The sequence below is a fragment of the Oncorhynchus clarkii genome, chromosome 30 (genome assembly GCF_045791955.1).
Source record: "Oncorhynchus clarkii lewisi isolate Uvic-CL-2024 chromosome 30, UVic_Ocla_1.0, whole genome shotgun sequence".
In the NCBI taxonomy this organism is placed as follows: domain Eukaryota; kingdom Metazoa; phylum Chordata; class Actinopteri; order Salmoniformes; family Salmonidae; genus Oncorhynchus; species Oncorhynchus clarkii.
The window spans coordinates 38,043,418-38,066,339 of record NC_092176.1 but is presented as its reverse complement, the minus strand read 5'-3'; the positions used below and the strand labels follow the sequence as shown (position 1 = coordinate 38,066,339).

The 22,922-nt window shown below is 43.6% G+C and overlaps 2 protein-coding genes across 3 annotated transcripts in view; one reads left to right on the top strand and one right to left on the bottom strand.

The window, feature by feature from the left end:
- Nucleotides 1-1,991: 1,991 nt before the first annotated feature.
- Nucleotides 1,992-11,298, bottom strand: LOC139390144 (cilia- and flagella-associated protein 95-like). Its single transcript, XM_071137343.1, has 6 exons — nucleotides 11,185-11,298; nucleotides 10,978-11,089; nucleotides 10,627-10,760; nucleotides 8,495-8,566; nucleotides 3,855-3,915; nucleotides 1,992-2,297 (listed from the first exon to the last, which is right to left on the bottom strand). Exons 1-6 carry the CDS (start codon nucleotides 11,232-11,234, stop codon nucleotides 2,112-2,114), a joined length of 615 nt encoding a protein of 204 aa, XP_070993444.1. The 5' UTR covers nucleotides 11,235-11,298; the 3' UTR covers nucleotides 1,992-2,111.
- A 353-nt stretch (nucleotides 11,299-11,651) lies between these two features.
- The window catches only part of LOC139389844 (protein prenyltransferase alpha subunit repeat-containing protein 1-like), a 30,023-nt gene continuing 18,752 nt past the window's right edge, over nucleotides 11,652-22,922 (top strand). Inside the window, exons 1-3 of one of the 2 annotated variants that reach the window (XM_071136820.1) lie at nucleotides 11,652-11,754; nucleotides 16,164-16,333; nucleotides 18,528-18,594. In XM_071136820.1, coding sequence (XP_070992921.1) covers nucleotides 11,669-11,754; nucleotides 16,164-16,333; nucleotides 18,528-18,594 — 323 coding nt within the window. In that variant the 5' untranslated portion in view covers nucleotides 11,652-11,668. The remainder of the gene's footprint in view (nucleotides 11,755-16,163; nucleotides 16,334-18,527; nucleotides 18,595-22,922) is intronic. The other variant, XR_011629435.1, reaches the window with a different exon arrangement.

The following is a 22,922-nucleotide window of genomic DNA, read 5'->3' as shown; positions in this document are numbered from 1 at the left end:
AGATACACATTATAAATGACTGGACGACCCTAGCCCTGGGAGATACACATTATAAATGACTGGACGACCCTAGCCCTGGGAGATACACATTATAAATGACTGGACGACCCTAGCCCTGGGTGATACACATTATAAATGACTGGACGACCCTAGCCCTGGGAGATACACATTATAAATGACTGGACGACCCTAGCCCTGGGAGATACACATTATAAATGACTGGACGACCCTAGCCCTGGGAGATACACATTATAAATGACTGGACGAACCTAGCCCTGGGAGATACACATTATAAATGACTGGATGACCCTAGCCCTGTGAGATACACATTATAAATGACTGGATGACCCTAGCCCTGTGAGATACACATTATAAATGACTGGACGACCCTAGCCCTGGGAGATACACATTATAAATGACTGGACGACCCTAGCCCTGTGAGATACACATTATAAATGACTGGACGACCCTAGCCCTGGGAGATACACATTATAAATGACTGGACAACCCTAGCCCTGGGAGATACACATTATAAATGACTGGACGACCCTAGCCCTGGGAGATACACATTATAAATGACTGGACGACCCTAGCCCTGGGTGATACACATTATAAATGACTGGACGACCCTAGCCCTGGGAGATACACATTATAAATGACTGGATGACCCTAGCCCTGGGAGATACACATTATAAATGACTGGACGACCCTAGCCCTGGGTGATACACATTATAAATGACTGGACGACCCTAGCCCTGGGAGATACACATTATAAATGACTGGACAACCCTAGCCCTAGGAGATACACATTATAAATGACTGGACGACCCTAGCCCTGGGTGATACACGTTATAAATGACTGGATGACCCTAGCCCTGGGAGATACACATTATAAATGACTGGACGACCCTAGCCCTGGGAGATACACATTATAAATGACTGGACGACCCTAGCCCTGGGAGATACACATTATAAATTACTGGACGACCCTAGCCCTGGGAGATACACATTATAAATGACTGGACGACCCTAGCCCTGTGAGATACACATTATAAATGACTGGACGACCCTAGCCCTGGGAGATACACATTATAAATGACTGGACGACCCTAGCCCTGTGAGATACACATTATAAATGACTGGACGACCCTAGCCCTGGGAGATACACATTATAAATGACTGGACGACCCTAGCCCTGGGAGATACACATTATAAATGACTGGACGACCCTAGCCCTGGGAGATACACATTATAAATGACTGGACGACCCTAGCCCTGGGTGATACACATTATAAATGACTGGACGACCCTAGCCCTGGGAGATACACATTATAAATGACTGGATGACCCTAGCCCTGGGAGATACACATTATAAATGACTGGACGACCCTAGCCCTGGGTGATACACATTATAAATGACTGGACGACCCTAGCCCTGGGAGATACACGTTATAAATGACTGGACAACCCTAGCCCTGGGAGATACACATTATAAATGACTGGATGACCCTAGCCCTGGGAGATACACATTATAAATGACTGGACGACCCTAGCCCTGGGTGATACACATTATAAATGACTGGACGACCCTAGCCCTGGGAGATCCACATTATAAATGACTGGATGACCCTAGCCCTGGGTGATACACATTATAAATGACTGGACAACCCTAGCCCTGGGAGATACACATTATAAATGACTGGACGACCCTAGCCCTGGGAGATACACATTATAAATGACTGGACAACCCTAGCCCTGGGAGATGGGAGGGGAAAACACCAGGAGTTTTATAAACCTCACAGAGAGACACCAGATGCTAAAAGACTGAACACTGAGGGATGCAACACCAATACTGAGCACAGCGGTGTATCCATTTCCACTGACACCACTCCTATGAAACACTGTTGTAGGAAAACATAAACGTTGGACATGCAATACTTGCTTTATTCATGTAACAATGACAAAACAGCAATAGCTCGAGGTGAAAGAAAGAGAAATACTGAGGTAAAAAGTTGCTACAGTAAAGTCTGTAGTGAGAAGAATAGTCTTGGTCAGTGAGAACCTGGTTAAGGAGGCCATGCTGTGGTGGTTCCCCAGGGAGGGTGAGGGTTCTAGGGGCAGATAGGGTTGGATGGCTGAGCCTGGGCCCTGGATGTGGCCCCCAGGGTACCATAGACCCCGCTCTCATCCTGCCAGGTGTTCCTGCCCCCGCGACGGTAGTCGGCGGTGTCTGTGAACTGGGACTGGGGCTTCCTGTAGTCAGGAATGCTGTCTGCTGCTCGGCTCTTCGTGGTCCTCTGGAGGGGGAGACACAATGTGTGGATGTAGATGCTGCTTTTTCACAGGATCGAGGCTTTAAGCCAGGCACCAGTGTAAAACCATTGGGTTAGGCCAGGCACCGGTATAAACCCCTGGGGTTAGGCCAGGCACCGGTGTAAACCTCTGAGGTTAGGTCAGGCACCAGTGTGAAACCCTGGGGTCTAGGCCAGGCACCGGTGTAAACCCCTGGGGGTAGGCCAGGCACCAGTGTAAAACCCTGGGGTTTAGGCCAGGCACCAGTGTAAAACCCTGGGGGTAGGCCAGGCACCAGTGTAAAACCCTGGGGGTAGGCCAGGCACCAGTGTAAAACCCTGGGGTTTAGGCCAGGCACCAGTGTAAAACCCTGGGGTTAGGCCAGGCACCAGTGTAAAACCCTGGGGGTAGGCCAGGCACCAGTGTAAAACCCTGGGGGTAGGCCAGGCACCAGTGTAAAACCCTGGGGGTAGGCCAGGCACCAGTGTAAAACCCTGGGGGTAGGCCAGGCACCAGTGTAAAACCCTGGGGGTAGGCCAGGCACCAGTGTAAAACCCTGGGGGTAGGCCAGGCACCAGTGTAAACCCCTGGGGGTAGGCCAGGCACCAGTGTAAACCCCTGGGGGTAGGCCAGGCACCAGTGTAAACCCCTGGGGGTAGGCCAGGCACCAGTGTAAAACCCTGGGGTATAAATGTGACAAGGTTTGAGTCTATCACTAGTTCTTTGCTCAAGACAAAGAGTTGTGGAAATGTTGTGCTTTGATCGCAAACTAGCTTAATAATGTGGGCCTCAACATGGTTCTATGGAGTTACATTTATCAAAGCTTAAAACATAAAAGTTTCAGATTTGGTCCCTTTTCAAAGTATTGCCAAGATTCTTGAACAGCAGTGTAGTCTTCTAAGAACAGGTAGCCAACCTCTGCAACAGGTGGACATTGATAACAGAAATCAGCACACACATGTCCTCAAATGTATTCATCTAAAAAAAAAGTTCACAAAAGTTTACAAAATAGGGGAATCAGAAATCCACACAACAATCTCTCCACATGGGAAACCTATTGCACTATAATCCACACTTTGTTTTTATTTCCTGTTGAAAATGAGAAGTAAAAAAAAATAATAATGGAATGAAAAGTTGAATATGAAACGTATGCAGCTCCCTGCAGGGTAAGCCCAGAGCTCAGAATCCTAGAGACTAGTCCTCCTGTAGAGCATTAGACACTATATTACACATCTGGGAACAGTTACACTGAGGAAAAAAATAAAACCACACATTAAACACATAACACTAGAAACCTGCCACTGCTGACAGAGCAGCCTATCACAAGTGCTTCTGGAACGGCTAATAAAATTCTATGCATGACGGCACACGAAAATGTATATTTCATCACATGGTTGATGTGTGTCAGATGAGAGGAAACAGTATGTACAGGAGGAGAAGAAGTAAGGAATAGTAATTGCTTAATAATAGCAGAAGACTATGAAATGGTGATGTCCGTTTGAAAAGGTGTTTTTGAGGTTTGAACGGGGTGTCCACTGATTATGTTTGACGCTCAAACTCACCGCCTCTTTGCTGGAGTCCCATGGGGGCAGGTAATCCACTGCATATGTGGAGTCCAACTTCCTGGAATTGGAGAACGACACTTTAAAACAGGTTTGAAAGTTGCAGAGTGAAAGGACGCATTACATCATACAGCACGAGCACACCGTCCACCGCTTCCGAGCATATTACACTGCAAAGTCCAGTCTCTATACAACAAGGTGGATGAAATTAGGGCACGAGTTGCCTTCCAAAGAGAGAGATGAGATTGTAGCATTCTCTGTTTCACGGAAACATGGCTCGCTCAGGATATGTTGTCAGAGTCGGTACAGCCACCGGGTTTCTTCATGCATCGCGCCGACAGAAACAAACATCTCTCTGGTAAGAAGAAGGGCGGGGGTGTATGCCTCATGATTAACGACTCATGGTGTAATCACAACAACATACAGAAACTCAAGTTTTTTTGTTCACCTGACCTAGAATTCCTTACAAACAAATGCCGACCGAATGATCTTCCAAGAGAATTTTCTTCGACTACAGCCCCCCCCCCAAGCAGACACCTTGACGGCCCTGAAAGAACTTCATTGGACTCTATGTAAACTGAAAACCATATATCATATATATCTGCATTTATTGTAGCTGGGTATTTTAACAAAGCGAATTTGAGAACAGGCAAAACATTGGACCACTGCTACTCTAACTTCCGCGATGCATACAAGGCCCTCCCCCGTCCTCCCTTCGACAAATCTGACCATGACTCCATCTTGTTGCTCCCATTCTATAGGTAGAAACTAAAACAGGTCGCGCCCGTGCTTAGGTCTATTCAACGCTGGTCTGACCAATCAGGTTCCACGCTTCAAGATTGCTTCGATCACGTGGACTGGGATATGTTCCGGGTAGCCTCAGACAATAACATTGATGTATGCGCTGACTCGGTGAGTATGTTTATTAGGAAGTGCATTGGAGATGTTGTACCCACTGTAACTATTAAAACCTTCCCTAACCAGAAACTGTGGATTGATGGCAGCATTCGCGCAAAACTGAAAGCACGAACCACCGCATTTAATCATGGCAAGGCAACTGGAAACTTGACCGAATACATTTTAGCTATTCCCTCCGCAATGCAATCAAACAAGCAAAGCGTCTGTATATATACAAAGTATAGTCTACAGGGTCTACAGACAATTACGGATTACAAAAATAAAACCAGCCCCGTCATGGACATCGTCTCGCTCCCAGACAAATGAAACAACTTCTTTGCGCGCTTTTAGGACAATACAGTGCCATCGACACGACCCGCTACCAAAGACTGTGGGCTCTCCTTCAACGTGGCCGACGTCAGTAAAACATTTAAACGTGTTAACCCTCACAAGGTTGCCGGCTCAGACGGCATCCCTAGCCGCGTCCTCAGAGCATGCGCAGGCTGTTGTGTTTACGGACATATTCAATCAATCCCTATCCCAGTCTGCTGTCCCCACATGTTTCAAGATGGCCAACATTGTTCCTGTTCCCAAGAAAGCTAAGGTAACAGAACTAAATGACTATCGCCCGTAGTACTCACTTCTGTCATCATGAAGTGCTTTGAGAGACTAGTCAAGGACCATATCACCTCCACCCTACCTGACACCCTATACCCACCCCAATTTGCTTACCACCCCAATAGGTCCACAGACGATGCAATCGCCACCACACTGCCCTATCCCGTCTGGACAAGAGGAATACCTACAGTTGAAGTCGGAGGTTTACATACACCTTAGCCAAATACATTTAAACTCAGTTTCTCACAATTCCTGACGTTTAATCCTAGTAGAAATGTCCTGTCTTAGGTCAACACTTTATTTTAAGAATGTGAAATGTCAGAATAATAGTGGAGAGAATGATTTATTTCAGCTTTAATCTTTTCATCACATTCCCAGTGGGTCAGACTTTTACATATACTAATTGAGTATTTGGTAGCATTGCCTTTAAATTGTTTAACTTGGGTTTAACTTAGGTGAATTTTGGCCCATTCCTCTTGACAGAGCTGGTGTAACTGAGTCAGGTTTGTAGGCCTCCTTCCTTTCACACGCTTCACGGTTGGGATGGTGTTCTTCGGCTTGCAAGCCTCCCCCTTTTTCCTCCAAACATAACGATGGTCATTATGGCCAAACAGTTCTATTTTTGCTTCATCAGACCAGAGGACATTTCTCCAAAAAGTATAATCTTTGTCCCCATGTGCAGTTGTAAACCGTAGTCTGGCTTTTTTTATGGTGGTTTTGGAGCAGTGGCTTCTTCCTTGCTGAGTGGCCTTTCAGGTTATGTCGATATAGGACTCGTTTTTACTGTGGATATAGATACTTTCCTCCAGCATCTTCACAAGGTCCTTTGCTGTTGTTCTGGGATGGACTTGCACTTTTGCACCAAAGTATGTTCATCTCTAGGAGACAGAACGCGTCTCCTTCCTGAGCGGTATGACGGCTGCATGGTCCCATGGTGTTTATACTTGCGTACTATTGTTTGTACAGATGAACGTGGTACCTTCAGGAGTTTGGAAATTGCTCTCAAGGATGAACCAGACTTGTGGAGGTTTTTTTCTGAGGTCTTGGCTGATTTCTTTAGATTTTCCCATGATGTCAAGCAATGAGGCACTGAGTTTGAAGGTAGGCCTTGAAATACATCCACAGGTACACCTCCAATTGACTCAAATGATGTCAATTATCCTATCAGAAGCTTTTAAATCCATGACATTCTTTTCTGGAATTTTCCAAGCTGTTTAAAGGCACAGTCAACTTAGTGTATGTAAACTTCTGACCCACTGGAATTGTGATACAGTGAATTATAAATAATCTGTCTGTAAACAATTGTTGGTAAAATAACTTGTGTCATGCACAAAGTATATGTCCTCACTGACATGCCAAAACTATAGTTTGCTAACAAGAAATTTGTGGAGTGGTTGAAAAAATGAGTTTTAATGACTCCAACCTAAGTGGATGTCAACTTCTGACTTCAACTGTATGTAAGAATGCTAAAGAGAACTAAAATCACTGGCAACTTTAATAAATTGATTTAATAATGGTATCACTAGTCACTTTAAATAATGACACTTTAATAATGTTTACATATCCTACACTACTCATCTCATATGTTTATACTGTATTTTATACCATCCACTGCATCTTGCCGCATGGCCATCGCGCATCCATATATTTATATGTACACATTCTTATTCCATCCCCTTACATTGTGTGCATAAGGTAGTTGTTGTGAAATTGTTAGATTACTTGTTAGATATTACTGCACTGTCGGAACTAGAAGCACAAGTATTTCGCTACACTCGCATTAACATCTGCTAACCATGTGTATGTGAACAATAACATTTCATTTGATTGATATGATTTGATTTACATCCTATTAGGTCTAAAGCACAGGAGGTTGGTGGCACTTTAATTGGGGAGGACGGGCTCATGGCTGGAATGGGAATCAGTGGAACGGTATCAAATACATCAAACACATGGTTTGATGCCATTTCATTTTCTCCGTTCCAGCTGTTGTTATGAGCTGTCCTCCCCTCAGCAGTCTCCATCGGTCTATGGGTACCCGGTCTATGGGTACCCGGTCTATGGGTACCCTCACAGGCAAACCTGAAAGAATCTACCGCTGAATAACTCTCTTTGGGCAGACCCCCAGAGGCAAACTCCCAGGCTCTAGTCAACATGGTGTTTATGCTCACATCTGTTACATGTGCTGCCCATTACTAATGCATCTTGTCTCCTTCAATTTGTTGTTCTCCTGTAAAGTCTATTCTGATTTGAAATGAACTTTAAATCAAGTTTGATTTGAAAAACAACTGAGTGTATTATTGTTTTATTTCTGCGTGCATTTTGTATTGATATTGATGTGTGTATTTGCTGTCATTTATGTAATTCAGGGCTCATCTGTAAAAGAGACATTGGTCTCAGTATGACTCCCTAATAAAATAAAGGTAAAATAAAATTGCCACTATGCCCAGACTGTGTGTGAATGGGAGATTTTTTATAGCCTACACCAAAAAATACAGACAGATGTTCATGAAAGGTCTCTTGGCATGATTCAAATGTTGTTAAGTGAATGTTGTGTTAAGTGTTGCCAAGCCTTCTAAAAGCGGAGTGGTGTGTGAGACACACTTCAAATGTTGCTGTGAGCTGTAGCCCTAGCCTCCCACACAGCAAGGATGGACGACGACATCAGGAATACATCACTGTTTCCACAGGCGCTCTCCATGTCTTATGCAATTGTGTTTGAAATGAATGTCAACTACAGGCCTATTGGACCGCTTTAGGTTGGAAACAAAGGGATTCCATTGGTGCAAAAAGTCAAGAGTTTGCTCCTGCCCTTTAAACAAAGGATGTTCAAAACCTCTCCAACTTTGTGTTCTCTACTGTTATCATATTTCAAACTTGTCAATATCAACATTTGAGATTTTTGTTGTTGTTGTGTAAAATAATGTGATTTATTCAACAAGGAGAATGGGGCCTCAACGACCAAACAGTCATATCGCCCTCTTTTGGCAGAGAGTAGTAGCGACACCATTTGGAGTCGACAGTTCACACAGCGTGAGTTCACCGTGCTCACTGTCCTCTAGTACAAGAGAAAACTGGTTACTGAGTGTGTGTAGAAGCAAGAAGAACAAAGAACAGCCTCTTACATCTTGTCATGCCCGGGGCGATGATGTGGCAGGATGCTATTGGTCACACCAGTCACATGTCCTGCTGTGTCTCTGCAGTAAAACAACACTGGATCAACACATTGTGTACACCTAAATGTCATTTGTAAATCTCTGCACATAGCATCTCAACATTCTACTGCAACATCAAAGATATACTGTATGTGTCTAGCACAGGAGGCTGGTGGCACCTTAATTTGGGAGGACGGGCTCATGGTGATGGCTCGAGCGGAAAAGGTGGAATGGTATCAAATGCCATTCCATTCGCTCCGTTCCAAACATTATTTTTTTCTTTATTTTACTAGGCAAGTCAGTTAAGAACAAATTCTTATTTTCAACGACGGCCTAGGAACTGCCTGTTCAGGGGCAGAAGGACAGATTTGTACCTTGTCAGCTCGGGGATTCGAACTTGCAACCTTTCGGTTGCTAGTCCAACGCTCTAACCACTAGGTTACCCTGCCGCCCCAAATTATGAGCTGTCCTCCCCTTAGCAGCCTCCACTGGTGTATAGCCGGTAACGGCATACATGTAAATTAAGTTTGTGTACTCAGTGTTATGTGTCTTGTACGTACCAATCCTTTACCACACATGAAGTTCACTCTCGGGAAACAAAGGTTATTTGAAATCAATTGAATAAAGAGTCTGTGAGCGTAAAAACAAGGTGCAGCCTTGCTATGAGTTTCCCCATGAAGGAGAAGAATGTGCTCCTGATTGGTCAGTGAGAATGTGCTCCTAATTGGTCAGTGAGAATGCGCTCCTAATTGGTCAGTGAGAATGTGCTCCTAATTGGTCAGTGAGAATGTGCTCCTAATTGGTCAGTGAGAATGTGCTCCTAATTGGTCAGTGAGAATGTGCTCCTAATTGGTCAGTGAGAATGTGCTCCTGAATGGTCAGTGAGAATGTGCTCCTAATTGGTCAGTGAGAATGACAAAGTAGATTTAGCTTTTAGTGCTTGTGTTTTTTGTGCTATAGTACCTGACGGCACCATGCTACAGTCCTCCTATAGCCAGCTACTGTGCCTGATGGCACCATGCTACAGTCCTCCTATAGCCAGCTACTGTCCCTGACGGCACTATGCTACAGTCCTCCTATAGCCAGCTACTGTACCTGATGGCACTATGCTACAGTCCTCCTATAGCCAGCTACTGTACCTGATGCCACTATGCTACAGTCCTCCTATAGCCAGCTACTGTACCTGATGGCACTATGCTACAGTCCTCCCATAGCCAGCTACTGTACCTGATGGCACTATGCTACAGTCCTCCTATAGCCAGCTACTGTACCTGACGGCACTATGCTACAGTCCTCCTATAGCCAGCTACTGTACCTGATGGCACTATGCTACAGTCCTCCTATAGCCAGCTACTGTACCTGATGGCACTATGCTACAGTCCTCCTATAGCCAGCTACTGTACCTGACGGCACTATGCTACAGTCCTTCTATAGCCAGCTACTGTACCTGACGGCACTATGCTACAGTCCTCCTATAGCCAGCTACTGTACCTGATGGCACTATGCTACAGTCCTCCTATAGCCAGCTACTGTACCTGATGGCACTATGCTACAGTCCTCCTATAGCCAGCTACTGTCCCTGACGGCACTATGCTACAGTCCTCCTATAGCCAGCTACTGTACCTGATGGCACTATGCTACAGTCCTCCTATAGCCAGCTACTGTACCTGACGGCACTATGCTACAGTCCTCCTATAGCCAGCTACTGTACCTGACGGCACCATGCTACAGTCCTCCTATAGCCAGCTACTGTACCTGATGGCACTATGCTACAGTCCTCCTATAGCCAGCTACTTTACCTGATGGCACTATGCTACAGTCCTCCTATAGCCAGCTACTGTACCTGATGGCACTATGCTACAGTCCTCCTATAGCCAGCTACTGTACCTGATGGCACTATGCTACAGTCCTCCTATAGCCAGCTACTGTACCTGATGGCACTATGCTACAGTCCTCCTATAGCCAGCTACTGTACCTGATGGCACCATGCTACAGTCCTCCTATAGCCAGCTACTGTACCTGATGGCACTATGCTACAGTCCTCCTATAGCCAGCTACTGTACCTGATGGCACCATGCTACAGTTCTACAGTTACAGCCTACCTGACGGTACGTTTGTCAAAGTCTGCAGACTGGAAGTGGTCAGCCTCTACCATAGACTTGAGAATCTTCTTGGGCTCATAATCTCTCTTCAGTAGATACTGTGACATTTGTGTTTCTGTGCTTGTGCTCCAATCCTGGAGGTTAAACAGAATAGAATAGAATAGAACTCTTGGAATATTTTGTTGTTTTTCCCCAAAGGGAACTTCGGTAAAGAGATTATGTTACAGCAGCAACAACAACAAAATGTATATATATTTTTTAAAGGCCAACTGATACATGAACAACCAAGATCAAATAAAAAGCCTTGATATATAATCTCCTATTGTTTCACAAAGGAGAGGTATTGCTCACAGCATCCATGTAGGTTCCAAAGTGTTTGTAGGTAGATTTACTGAGTTTCTTCTTTCCATCTGGACACAGAGTGAAGTCATAGTCTTTGGGTTCGGCCTCTCTGTTTTTATGCCTAGATGGAAATAATATGTACATCATTCATGTGATATGCAGATAGCTGTGATGTTGAGAGATATTTTAGAATGAATAGTTGGCTAGTCTACTTACCAATTGGAAATAAGAGTTGGTCTGCTGTAATACATCTTGGTATCAGACATGGTGACTGAGTTTGAAGACTGAACCGTGATTCACCAATAAAACTTCCACTGAACTGAATGAAGCCTTTTGCACTCAGGATTCTCAGCGAGCAAAATTAAGACGCTTCCAAATTCCATTCCAATTACTGTGACGTCATAGAACGGGACAGTTAGATTAGAACGTGAGTAACATTCCACAGCAGTAAAGCATTCGATCGATGGAAGAGTGTAGCATAGTCCCGCAAATTGTATGAAATTAACTAATTCATTAATGAATTACTGTGGACTGTAAAAACATTGTAGGCGCGTGGCGTTTCAATTTTTTACAAATGTTGCAACAACGTTACCATGGTGAAACCTGTTTTACACATGCGCACTTTGCCTAGCCAAGTGTGTTCATTTTTAATGACCCGGATGAATTTGAGATAATCCGTTGACGTCATCAGTGTACAAAAATGGCAGAGACGGAGAACGAGGTGGAGGTATTGGTTCAGAGAGTTGTAAAAGATATCAATAACGCCTTCAAGAGAAACCCCAATATGTACGTATATCCACTTTATCGAAGATAAGCTAGCTACACTATAACATCAAATGAATCATTGCGTGGTGTGCTAACAAGCTATATCATTACATTAGCAAGCTAGCTAGCTAGCTAGCGTTAGTCATCACAGATTGTTGGTCAGCTACCGTTAACTAGCTAGCAGGATAAAAGGCTAGCCAGGGCAGTATAGGCTTGCAAAAATAGCAAGCTAGCTAGTGTCTTTGCTTACATTGAGCCACAAATCGATGAGGAAATATATTTGACTTTGCTGCTGAATTTGTTTGCCATTTACCTAGTTAGCTATCTACAGTAGCTATTCGTTAGCCAAATAATGTTAGCTAGTCGATTGGCCAAAGCTATCTAGCTTGATTAGCAGAAACGGATAACACAGCCTTGTTGTTGTTCCTATTTCTGGAATGGTATGCACAAATCATGTGATCAGAAAGCGCTTTTCACCACATACAAGTAACTTAACCAGTCAGCCAAATATTGTTGGAAGAGTCACACCTTCCTCGGCTTGCGACTCTAACATGCCATGTCATAGCAGGGTAGCTTTGTCAGTGTTTCCTCAGTTCTGTTGGGAACATATTTCCAGAATCAAAATCACTTGGAGCTGATTTCGTGGTGTTTTTAGTCTTATGTCCAACAATGTTTTTAATTATTTAGTTATTTTAAATAGTAACATGTATTTTTTATTTTCTTTGCTCAGAAAACTTGGGGGACAATAAAATCACCTGCTGGCCACCAGTTGGGGAACCCAGATGTAGAGTGTAGAATGCAGAATAGAACTGGAATGTAACTAGCTTCTGTGTAGAAGCGTCCTTGAGTGAGTGTTCTAAATTAGAACTGGCCTACATTCTCATTTAAGAACAGGGTGTGGATGCTTTTACTTTAATGCTGAACATCCCAGACCTTTTCTTTCGTTTGTGTTTGTTTTGACAGTCCGCTCAGAGCTCATTATAAACAAGCCTATACACATATTTAAAAGAAAGAGAGAGAATGTGGGAAAATGAACTTTTCATTTGATACAGTTCAGTTAGTTTATCCAGACTCTGGCTGTGACGCTTTTCAATTCAAGGGGCTTTATTTGCATGGGAAACATATATTAACATTGCCAAAGCAAGTAAAATAGATAAACAATCAAATTGAACAGTTACACAAAAGTTCCAATAGAATAAAGACATTTCAGATGTCATATTATATCTATGTACAGTGTTGTAGCGATGTGCAAATAATTAAAGTACAGAAATAAATCTGGGTTGTATTTACAATAAGTTCCCGAGTGGCACAGCGGTCTAAGGCACTGCATCTCCGTGCTAGAGGCGTCACTCAGACCCGTGTTCGGGTAGGTCGCCATTGTAATATAAATAAACAATGGTGTTTGTTCTTCACTGATTGCCCTTTTGTGGCAACGGATCACAAATATTGCTGCTGTGATGGCACACTGTGGTATTTCACCAAATAAATATGGGAGTTTTATAAAAATTGTTTGTTTTTCGAATTCTTTGTAGGTCTGTGTAATCTGAGGGAAATATGTGTATCTAATATGCTCATGCATTTGGCAGGAGGTTAGGAAGTGCAGCTCAGTTTCCACTATATTTTGTGGGCAGTGTGCACCTAGTTTGTCTTCTCTTGAGAGCCAGGTCTGCCACTCTCCAAGAGTGTCTCAGGGAGAGTTGGGATATGCAAAAAAACACACTTCCAATCATCACATGTTTATTGATACACACTGATACATGAAATAGAACAAATATCAAGTACCATAGCACCCACCAAATAATTTATCAAAAGTAGAACGATGTCAGACCATGCCTGAACTTCTCTGATTGATAACCTACATTTCTACTTTATATGATAAGGTTAAGAGGCAAAAAAACAACATCTAAGCTTGATTTGTAGTGTTAGTGTGTATAATGTTGCATAGGCTTCTCCAACCCTCTGGAAGTGACCTGGGCTGTGCTCAGCTGCACTGAGTGCAGTGCTTTGAGACTGTCTGCGTTTGATACCATTCACCTGACTCATGTTGATGCATAGCTAGACTACGCGCACACACCCTCAAAAGTTAAAATTCCACCCTTGTTCTGTGTCCCTCTCTGCCTGTGCCAGAGCTGGGCTGTGTTCAGCATAACAACATTGTGGAACATTCAGATATAGTTGTGTAGAACATTCCTCTCTAGCATATAGAATTAGAAATTACATCAGTTCTATTTGTGACATTTTGCTTACTATACATTACAGGTCGACCGATTATGATTTTTCGATACCGATTATTGGAGGACAAAAAAAGCCGATACCAATTAATCAGCCGATTACAAAAATAATATTATTATTATTTTTTATTTTTTTGTAATAATGACAATTACAACAATACTGAATAAGCACTTATTTTAACTTAATATAATACATCAATAAAATCAATTTAGCCTCAAATAAATAATGAAACATGTTCAATTTGGTTTAAATAATGCAAAAACAAAGTGTTTGGAGAAGAAAATAAAAGTGCAATATGTGCCATGTAAGAAAGCTAACGTTTAAGTTCCTTGCTCAGAACATGAGAACATATGAAAGCTGGTAGTTCCTTTTAACATGAGTCTTCACTATTCCCAGATAAGAAGTTTTAGGTTGTAGTTATTATAGGAATTATAGGACTATTTCTCTCTATACCATTTGTATTTCATATACCTTTGGATGTTCTTATAGGTACTTTAGTATTGCCAGTGTAACAGTATAGCTTCCGTACCTCTCTTCGCTCGAACCAGGAACACAACGACAACAGCCACCCTCGAAGCAGCGTTACCCATGCAGAGCAAGGGAAACAACTACTCCAAGGCTCAGAGCGAGTGGGGTTTGAAACGCTATTAGAGCGCACCCCGCTAACTAGCTAGCCATTTCACATCACATCGTTACACCAACCTCATCTCGGGAGTTGATAGGCTTGAAGTCATAAACAGCAGCTCTGCTGGCAAAATGCACGACAGTGCTGTTTGAATGAATGCTTAGGAGCTTTGGTGCCTACCATCGCTCAGTCAGACTGCTCTATCAAATCATAGACTTAATTATAACATAACCCACAGAAATACGAGCATTTGGTCATTAATATGGTCAAATCCGGAAACTATCTCGAAAACAAAACGTTTTATTTCAGTGAAATACGGAACCGTTCCGTATTATATCTAACGGGTGGCACCAATAAGTCTAAATATTCCTGTTACATTGCACAACCTTCAATGTTATGTCATAATTACGTCAAATTCTGGCAAATTGGTTCGCAATGAGCCAGGCGGCCCAAACTGTTGCATATACCCTGACTCTGCGTGCAATGAACGAGAAGTGACACAATTTCACCTGGTTAATATTGCATGCTAATCTGGATTTCTTTTAGCTAAATATGCAGGTTTAAAAATATATACTTCTGTGTATTGATTTTAAGAAAGGCATCGGTGTTTATGGTTAGGTACACGTTGGAGCAACGACAGTCCTTCTCGAATGCGCACAGCATCGATTATATGCAACGCAGGACACGCTAGATAAACTAGTAATATCATCAACCATGTGAACCAAATAGTGATTATGATTGATTAAGTTTAATGCTAGCTAGCAACTTACCGTGGCTTCTTACTGCATTCCCGTAACAGGCGGGCTCCTCGTGAGTCAGGTGGTTAGAGTGTTGGACTAGTTAACCCTAAGGTTGCAAGATTGAATCCCCGAGCTGACAAGGTAAAAATCTGTCGTTCTGCCCCTGAACAGGCAGTTAACCCACTGTTCCTAGGCCGTCATTGAAAATAAGAATGTGTTCTTAATTAACTGACTTGCCTGGTTAAATAAAGGTGTAAAAAAAATCGGCGTCCAAAATGACCGATTTCCGATTGCTATGAAAACTTGAAATCGGCCCTAATTGATTGGCCATTCCGATTAATCGGTCGACCTCTACTATACATGACCCTAATGCAAAAGGGACTCTGTGTGTGCGTGCTGCAGTTTTGCTGTGTGCTCACGGCGTAGACTCTCTGGAGATGCATGTGTGCGAACTAGGTTGCTCTCTACAAGGCTTGTCTCCCGTCCAGACCAGTGTTATGTTGTGCATCTAAAAGCTCTTTAAACTAGAGACCCATTTGGGCTAAATACAACCCTACACCAGACAGTCAATAAAGCCCTCATTAGACTGGGCTGGAGGTTGTTATTACTGTGTGTCTGTCTAACTTAACGTTGCAGCCGTAAAACGACGCCTGAGCAGTGTCGTGTCCCCCCACATCCAGTTTTTCAGGGGAAAAGGAAGTTACGTTGAAATACTGTATCCCTGAAAACATTTCTTTTCTGCCTATCCCAACGAGAGTGGAGTGTTGTGTCCTTGTAGTGTTAGAGCAAATAGCATGCAGGTTTTCACTCACCTTTCTCCCTCCCTCCCTCAGTGATGAGATAGGTCTGATCCCGTGTCCAGAGGTCAGGTATAACCGCAGCCCCATCGTGCTGGTAGAGAACAAGCTGGGGGTGGAGAGCTGGTGTGTCAAATACCTGCTACCCTACGTCCACAACAAGCTACTGCTCTACAGGCAGCGCAAACAGTGGCTGGACAGGGAAGGTAAGAACTTTATTGTCCAGTTTCCTTATTTTAGTCCAACACCCCAAGATACACACACATTTCCCCTGAGGGGTTGGAAGCACAGGTCATGCATGGTGCAGCTCTACCCTCTGGGACAGTTTTTCAGTGATTCTTTTTATTTATTTTTTCCACTTTTTCTCCCCAATTTTGTGGTATCTAATTGGTAGTTACAGTCTTGTCTCATCGCTGCAACACCCGTACGGACTCAGGAGAGGCGAAGGTCGAGAGCCGTGCGTCCTCCGAAATACGACCCTGCTTCTTCTTGACACAATGCCCGCTTAACCCGGAAGCCAGCCGCACCAATGTGTCGGAGGAAACACCGTACACCTGGTGACCGTGTCAGCGTGCATGCACCCGGCTTGCCACAGGAGTCACTAGAGCGTGATGGGACAAGGACATCCCGGCCGGACAAACCCTAACCCGGACGACGCTGGGCCAATTGTGCGCCGCCCCATGGGTCTCCCGGTCGCGGCCAGCTGTGACTCGAACCAGGATCTCTAGTGGCACAGTGCTTTAGCACCTCTCGGGAGGCCCTCTGGAACAGTTTGAGGTTAAGTTCCTTGCTCAAGGGCTCAACGGTTGGTGATGGCATCAACACATTTTCATAGCTGCTGCTTTTAGGACAGGGGAAGTAACCTTTTGTACAGTTGCTGGCTTGGAGACTCCTCACTGTAGATTGCAAGGGTTACTGTACTCTGAAGTCCTGAGCTGTGTTTGAATACCCATACTAACATATGGTATACCACATACTTAATGAATATATACTACATACTATTAGTTCATTTTAGTATACTGTAAACAAACGGTATGCTTTCAGTTGAGAGTACTAGCGCTTTGCTGGTCTACCGGAAGTTGATGCTGTTGCTATGCAACCTCTTGCTAGCTTGTTAGCATAACAAATGACTAGCTAGACATTTTACGACTTCGGATGTGTTCTTAAATTCAATCTGGAGTGCCAGAGTGCACTCTGGGCGTTCGTCAATTCAGAGTGTTGTCAGATTGTCCATTTGTAAATTCATAGTGTTTCGCTTTGGGAGCGTCCAGGGTGCAAACTGGATGCTCTAGCCGAGGAGTAGGGTTGATTCCAACGTTTTGACCTCCCAACGGCACCCAAGCTAACTGGCTAACTTACTAGCTACTTCCAGACAAATGAGAGAACGCCCCATTCTGACCATTTTACCTGCCCTAGCAGAGCTGGTTAGGCTGCTTTCATGTTATCCAGAACGTTGGTGACTGTAACTGCTGCTGGCAACAATTTAATTACACTTTTTGCCGACGTTTACTGACCCAGGCCATATTCAACGGGTGTTGAGCCTTCGAAATTCATCAGTTATTCTGCGCTCTGGTACACTTTATTTAACTAGGCAAGTCAGACAGCCAGAGCGAATTTACGAAAGCACCTGAGAATGTCCATTGAGAACGCCCAACGACTATACCACTTAGCTAAGAATAACAGGAATAATCAAGTAAATAAACGTTGGGTAGTTAGCCTGTAGTTAATATATTGGCAAGTTCGATGTATTAGTAGCCAACTAACGTTAGGTAGCTAGCTAACATACTGGTACATACTGCTGTAATGCTCTGTGGTTCGTAAGGATAGCTTTGCTAACAAATTGTCAGCCAACATAATGTTTAAGGTAACTTATTTGAAAAGTAATTACTTTATTACATTGCCCGACGTTTTCTTAACGTTTGTCATAATTAGTTAAAGCTATGAATTTGTAGGGGCTCTCTTCGGACTTCGGCTGCATATTTAACACAATTTTCTTCAAATCTGAAAATGATGTGAAGCCACGCCCATTTTCCGAAGAATTGCATTATGGGTCCTAAAAGCACGAGAATAGTGTCCACTGCTTGTTTTCTTCGTATTTTGGCGAATGTAGTACAACATCCGGGAACTTTTGGCCTACCAACACTATGACCAATAAGCAATACTGTTAGTGTGAGTATTCGAACACAGCTCTGGCCTATACCTAAAACATGTTGGTTTCTAGAGGAAGGATGAACTCAGTCTACTTCGTATAAATGAGCTTTTTGGGGAAGTGGCAAAATCCTTTCGTTACCATTTTGGACAGACAGAATTTATTGTACCTAACAAAATGGGCATTATAAATGACTTTACTTTTACTGAAGATAATCCGTTGATATACTGCCCTGTCTCTCCCTCTTCAAGCTCTGGTAGACATCACCTGCACTCTGCTGCTGCTCAACCCAGACTTCACCACTGCTTGGAATGTCAGGTAAGGACTCCGGCTCACACCATTCCAGCTGTGTAAAGACTCTGATCTGTATACGTTGTGGCCACATTGAAGACACAATAATAAGCCCTCTAAATAGACCCCACTCCATCCTCACTCCCCATTGGCGAGGGGTGGGCAACATATTGCCCGCGGGAGGTTTGATATTTTTTTTGTTTTTTTGTGTGGGGGTGATTTATTATTTGGGGCTAAAAAACACTCCAGGCCACTCTTCAACATGTAAAACTAGATATTAAGTATGTCAAAATTATAATGAACCTATACGTTTTGAAATAACTGCCAAGACGATGCCTTAGGGTCAGTACGCCCTTCCCCCTCTGAGGGGACAAAATGTCTCTATGTTACAGTATCCAGACTAGAGGTCGACCGACTCATCGGAATGGAAAGTTTTCATAACAATCGGAAATCGGTATTTTTGGACACCGATTTGAACAATTATTTTTATTTATTTATTTTTTTACACCTTTATTCATCCTTTATTTAACCAGGCAAGTCAGTTAAGAACACATTCTTATTTCCAATGACGGCCTAGGAACAGTGGGTTAACTGCATTGTTCAGGGGCAGAACGACAGATTTTTACCTTGTCAGCTCGGGGATTCAATCTTGTGACCTTACAGTTAACTAGTCCAACGCTCTAACCACCTGATTACATTGCATTCCACGAGGAGCCTGCCTGTTACGTGAATGCAGTAGGAATCCAAGGTAAATTTCTAGCTAGCATTAAACTTATCTTATAACAAACAGTCAATCATAATCACTAGTTAACTACACATGGTTGATGATATTACTAGTTTATCTAGCGTGTCCTGCGTTGCATATAATCGATGCGGTGCGTATTCGCGAAAAAGGACTGTCTTGCTCCAATGTGTACCTAACCATAAACATCAATGCCTTTCTTAAAATCAATACAAGTGTATATTTTTAAACCTGCATATTTAGTTAATATTGCCTGCTAACCTGGCTCGTTGCGAACTCTGTGAAGACTATTTCTTCCTAACGAAGACAGCCAACTTCGTGTTCATTCATAAGTGTTCATTCAGTATTGTTGTAATTGTCATTATTAATTTTTTTTTATTTTTTTAAATCGGCCGATTAATCGGTGTCTGCTTTTATTTGGTCAACAATAATCGGTATCGGCGTTGAAAAATCAGTCGGTTGACCTCTAATCCAGACGACTATTGTGACAGAATGATACTATAGTATCTGTGTCTGAAACTTGTCCTCTGAGGATAATTCTGATGCTGTCTATATGGATGTATGATCTCTGTGGTAACTTGTCCTCTGAGGATAACTCTGATGCTGTCTATATGGATGTATGATCTCTGTGGTAACTTGTCCTCTGAGGATAACTCTGATGCTGTCTATATGGATGTATGATCTCTGTGGTAACTTGTCCTCTGAGGATAACTCTGATGCTGTCTATAAGGATGTATGATCTCTGTAGTAACTTGTCTTCAGAGGATAACTCTGATGCTGTCTATATGGATGTATGATCTCTGTAGTAACTTGTCTTCAGAGGATAACTCTGATGCTGTCTATATGGATGTATGATCTCTGTAGTAACTTGTCTTCAGAGGATAACTCTGATGCTGTCTATATGGATGTATGATCTCTGTGGTAACTTGTCCTCAGGATAACTCTGATGCTGTCTATAAGGATGTATGATCTCTATGGTAACTTGTCCTCTGAGGATAACTCTGATGCTGTCTATATGGATGTATGATCTCTGTGGTAACTTGTATCTGGACAGGGTGAACTCTGAGTTACTCCATGTAAATGATATATTTGATTATCCTCTCAGGAATGTTCTTATTTGACATTGTTCTCATACCCCACACAAGCCTTTAAATGCTGGAGCTATAGTCTGTTAGTTCGGGCCTGATTCAGAGTTAAGATAAATGTGTGTTACTCCGAGTTAAATTTTTTGACTTTTTCTCACCAATTTCATGGTGTCCAATTGTTAGTAGTTACAGTCTTGTCTCATCGCTACAACTCCCGTACGGGCTCGGGAGAGACGAAGGTTGAAAGTCATGCGTCCTCCGATACACAACCCAACCAAGCCGCACTGCTTCTTAACACAGCGCGCATCCAACCCGGAAGCCAGCCGCGTGTCGGAGGAAACACCGTGCACCTGGCAACCTTGGTTAGCGCACACTGCGCCCGGCCCGCCACAGGAGTCGCTGGTGCGCGATGAGACAAGGATATTCCTACCGGCCAAACCCTCCCTAACCCAGACGACGCTAGGCCAATTGTGCGTCGCCCCTGGGCCTCCCGGTCGCGGCCGGCTGTGACAGAGCCTGGGCTCTAACCCTAACCCTTTTGCTTAAATCTACTCAACTCAGAATATCATGTAAATCATTTACCTTTTTAAAGTCTTACTACTGTCCATTGTGTGTACAGTCAGGAACTTTTTAATTTGTATTTCACCTTTATTTATTAACCAGGTAGGCTAGTTGAACAAGTTCTCATTTACAACTGCGACCATGCCAAGATAAATGCAAAGCAGTGCGACACAGACAACAACACCGAGTTACATTTATGGAATAAACAAACATACAGTCAATAACACAATAGAAAAGTATATTTACAGTGTGTGCAAATGAGGTAAGATAAGGGAGGTAAGGCAATAAATAGGCCATAGTGGCGAAATAATTACAATTTAGCAAGTAGAGATACTGGGGGGCAAAGGAGCAAAAACACTTTTTACAGTATGGGGATGAGGTAGTTGGATGGTCTATTTACAGATGGGCTATGTACAGGTGCAGTGATCTGTGAGCTGCTCTGACAGCTGATGCTTAAAGTTAGAGAGGGAGATATGAGTCTCCAGCTTCAGTGGTTTTTGTAATTAGTTCCAGTCATTGGCAGCAGAGGAACTGGAAGGAAAGGCGTCCAAAGGAGGAATTGGCTTTGGCCGGTGAAATATACCTGCTGGATCGCATGCGTGGGTGGGTGCTGCTATGGTGACCAGTAAGTTGAGATAAGGCAGTGCTTTACCTAGCAAAGACTTATAGATGACCAGGAGCCAGTGGGTTTGGTGACAAATATGAAGCGAGGGCCAGCCAACAAGCGCATATAGGTCGCAGTGGTGGGTAGTATATGGGGCATTGGTCACGAAACCGATGGCACTGTGATAGACTACATCCAATTTGCTGAGTAGAGTGTTGGAGGCTATTTTGTAAATTACATCAAGGATCGCTAGGATAGTCAGTTTTACGAGGGTATTTTTGGCAGCATGAGTGAATGATGCATTCATGAGTTGTTGTGAAATTGGAAGCCAATTCTATAATTAATTTTGGATTGGAGATAATTAATGTGAGTCTAACACACACATTAATGTGTGACCTCTAACACACATCTAACCAAACATGTATTTGTAGTTGTCCACAGAACCGTCCAGGGCGGGCGGGCGAGCAGGTGCGGGCAGTGATCGGTTGAAGAGCATGCATTTAGTTTTACTTGCATTTTAAGAGCAGTTGGAGGCCACGGAAGGAGTGTTGTATGGCATTAACTCATCTGGAGGTTTGGTAACACAGAGATGGGCCAGAAGTATATAGAATGGTGTCATCTGCGTAGAGGTGGATCAGAGAAACTAACAAGGCAATGCATGGTATTGACCCAGTTTTTATTTATTTAACCAGGCAAGTCAGTTAAGAACAAATACTTATTTTCAATGACGGCCTAGTTAACTGCCTTGTTCAGGGGCAGAACGACAGATTTTTACTTTGTCAGCTCGGGGATTCGATCTAGCAACCTTTCGGTTGCCTCCCCAACGCTCTAACCACTAAGCTACCTGCCTCCCCGATATGGCCCATCATCTTCAGAGTCTAGTCGGGCCTCTCTCTTCCCTGCTGTGGGTCTCTATACTCTTGCTCGCTGCTCCGAGACCTGGCCGGGTGGTGACAGAATAACAACATATCCCTCAAAGTAACCAAGACTAAGGAGATGGTTGTGGAAAAGGAGCACCGAGCACGTCCCCATTCTCATCGACGGGGCTGTAGTGGAGCAGTTTGAGAGCTTCAAATTCCTTGGTGTCCACATCAACAACAAACTAGATTGGTCCAAACACACCAAGACAGTCGTGAAGAGGGCACGACAAAGCCTATTCCCCCTCAGGAAACTAAAAATATTTGGCAACATCGAGAGCATCGTGATGCATCCTGACCGGTTGCATCACTGCCTGGTACGGCAATTGCTCGGCCTCCGACAGCAAGGCACTTCAGAGGGTAGTGCGTACAGCCCAGTACATCACTGGGGCAAAGCTGCCTGCCATCCAAGACCTCTACACCAGGCGGTGTCAGAGGAAGGCCCT

Coding starts and splice junctions, on each gene's coding strand:
- LOC139390144 (XM_071137343.1), bottom strand. CDS start 11,234: ATGTCTGATACCAAGATGTATTACAGCAGACCAACTCTTATTTCCAAT. Junction 11,090..11,184: donor CCAACTCTTATTTCCAATTG/GTAAGTAGACTA, acceptor ATTTCCATCTAG/GCATAAAAACAGAGAGGCCG. Junction 3,916..8,494: donor CGCCCCGGGCATGACAAGAT/GTAAGAGGCTGT, acceptor CTCCAATTCCAG/GAAGTTGGACTCCACATATG.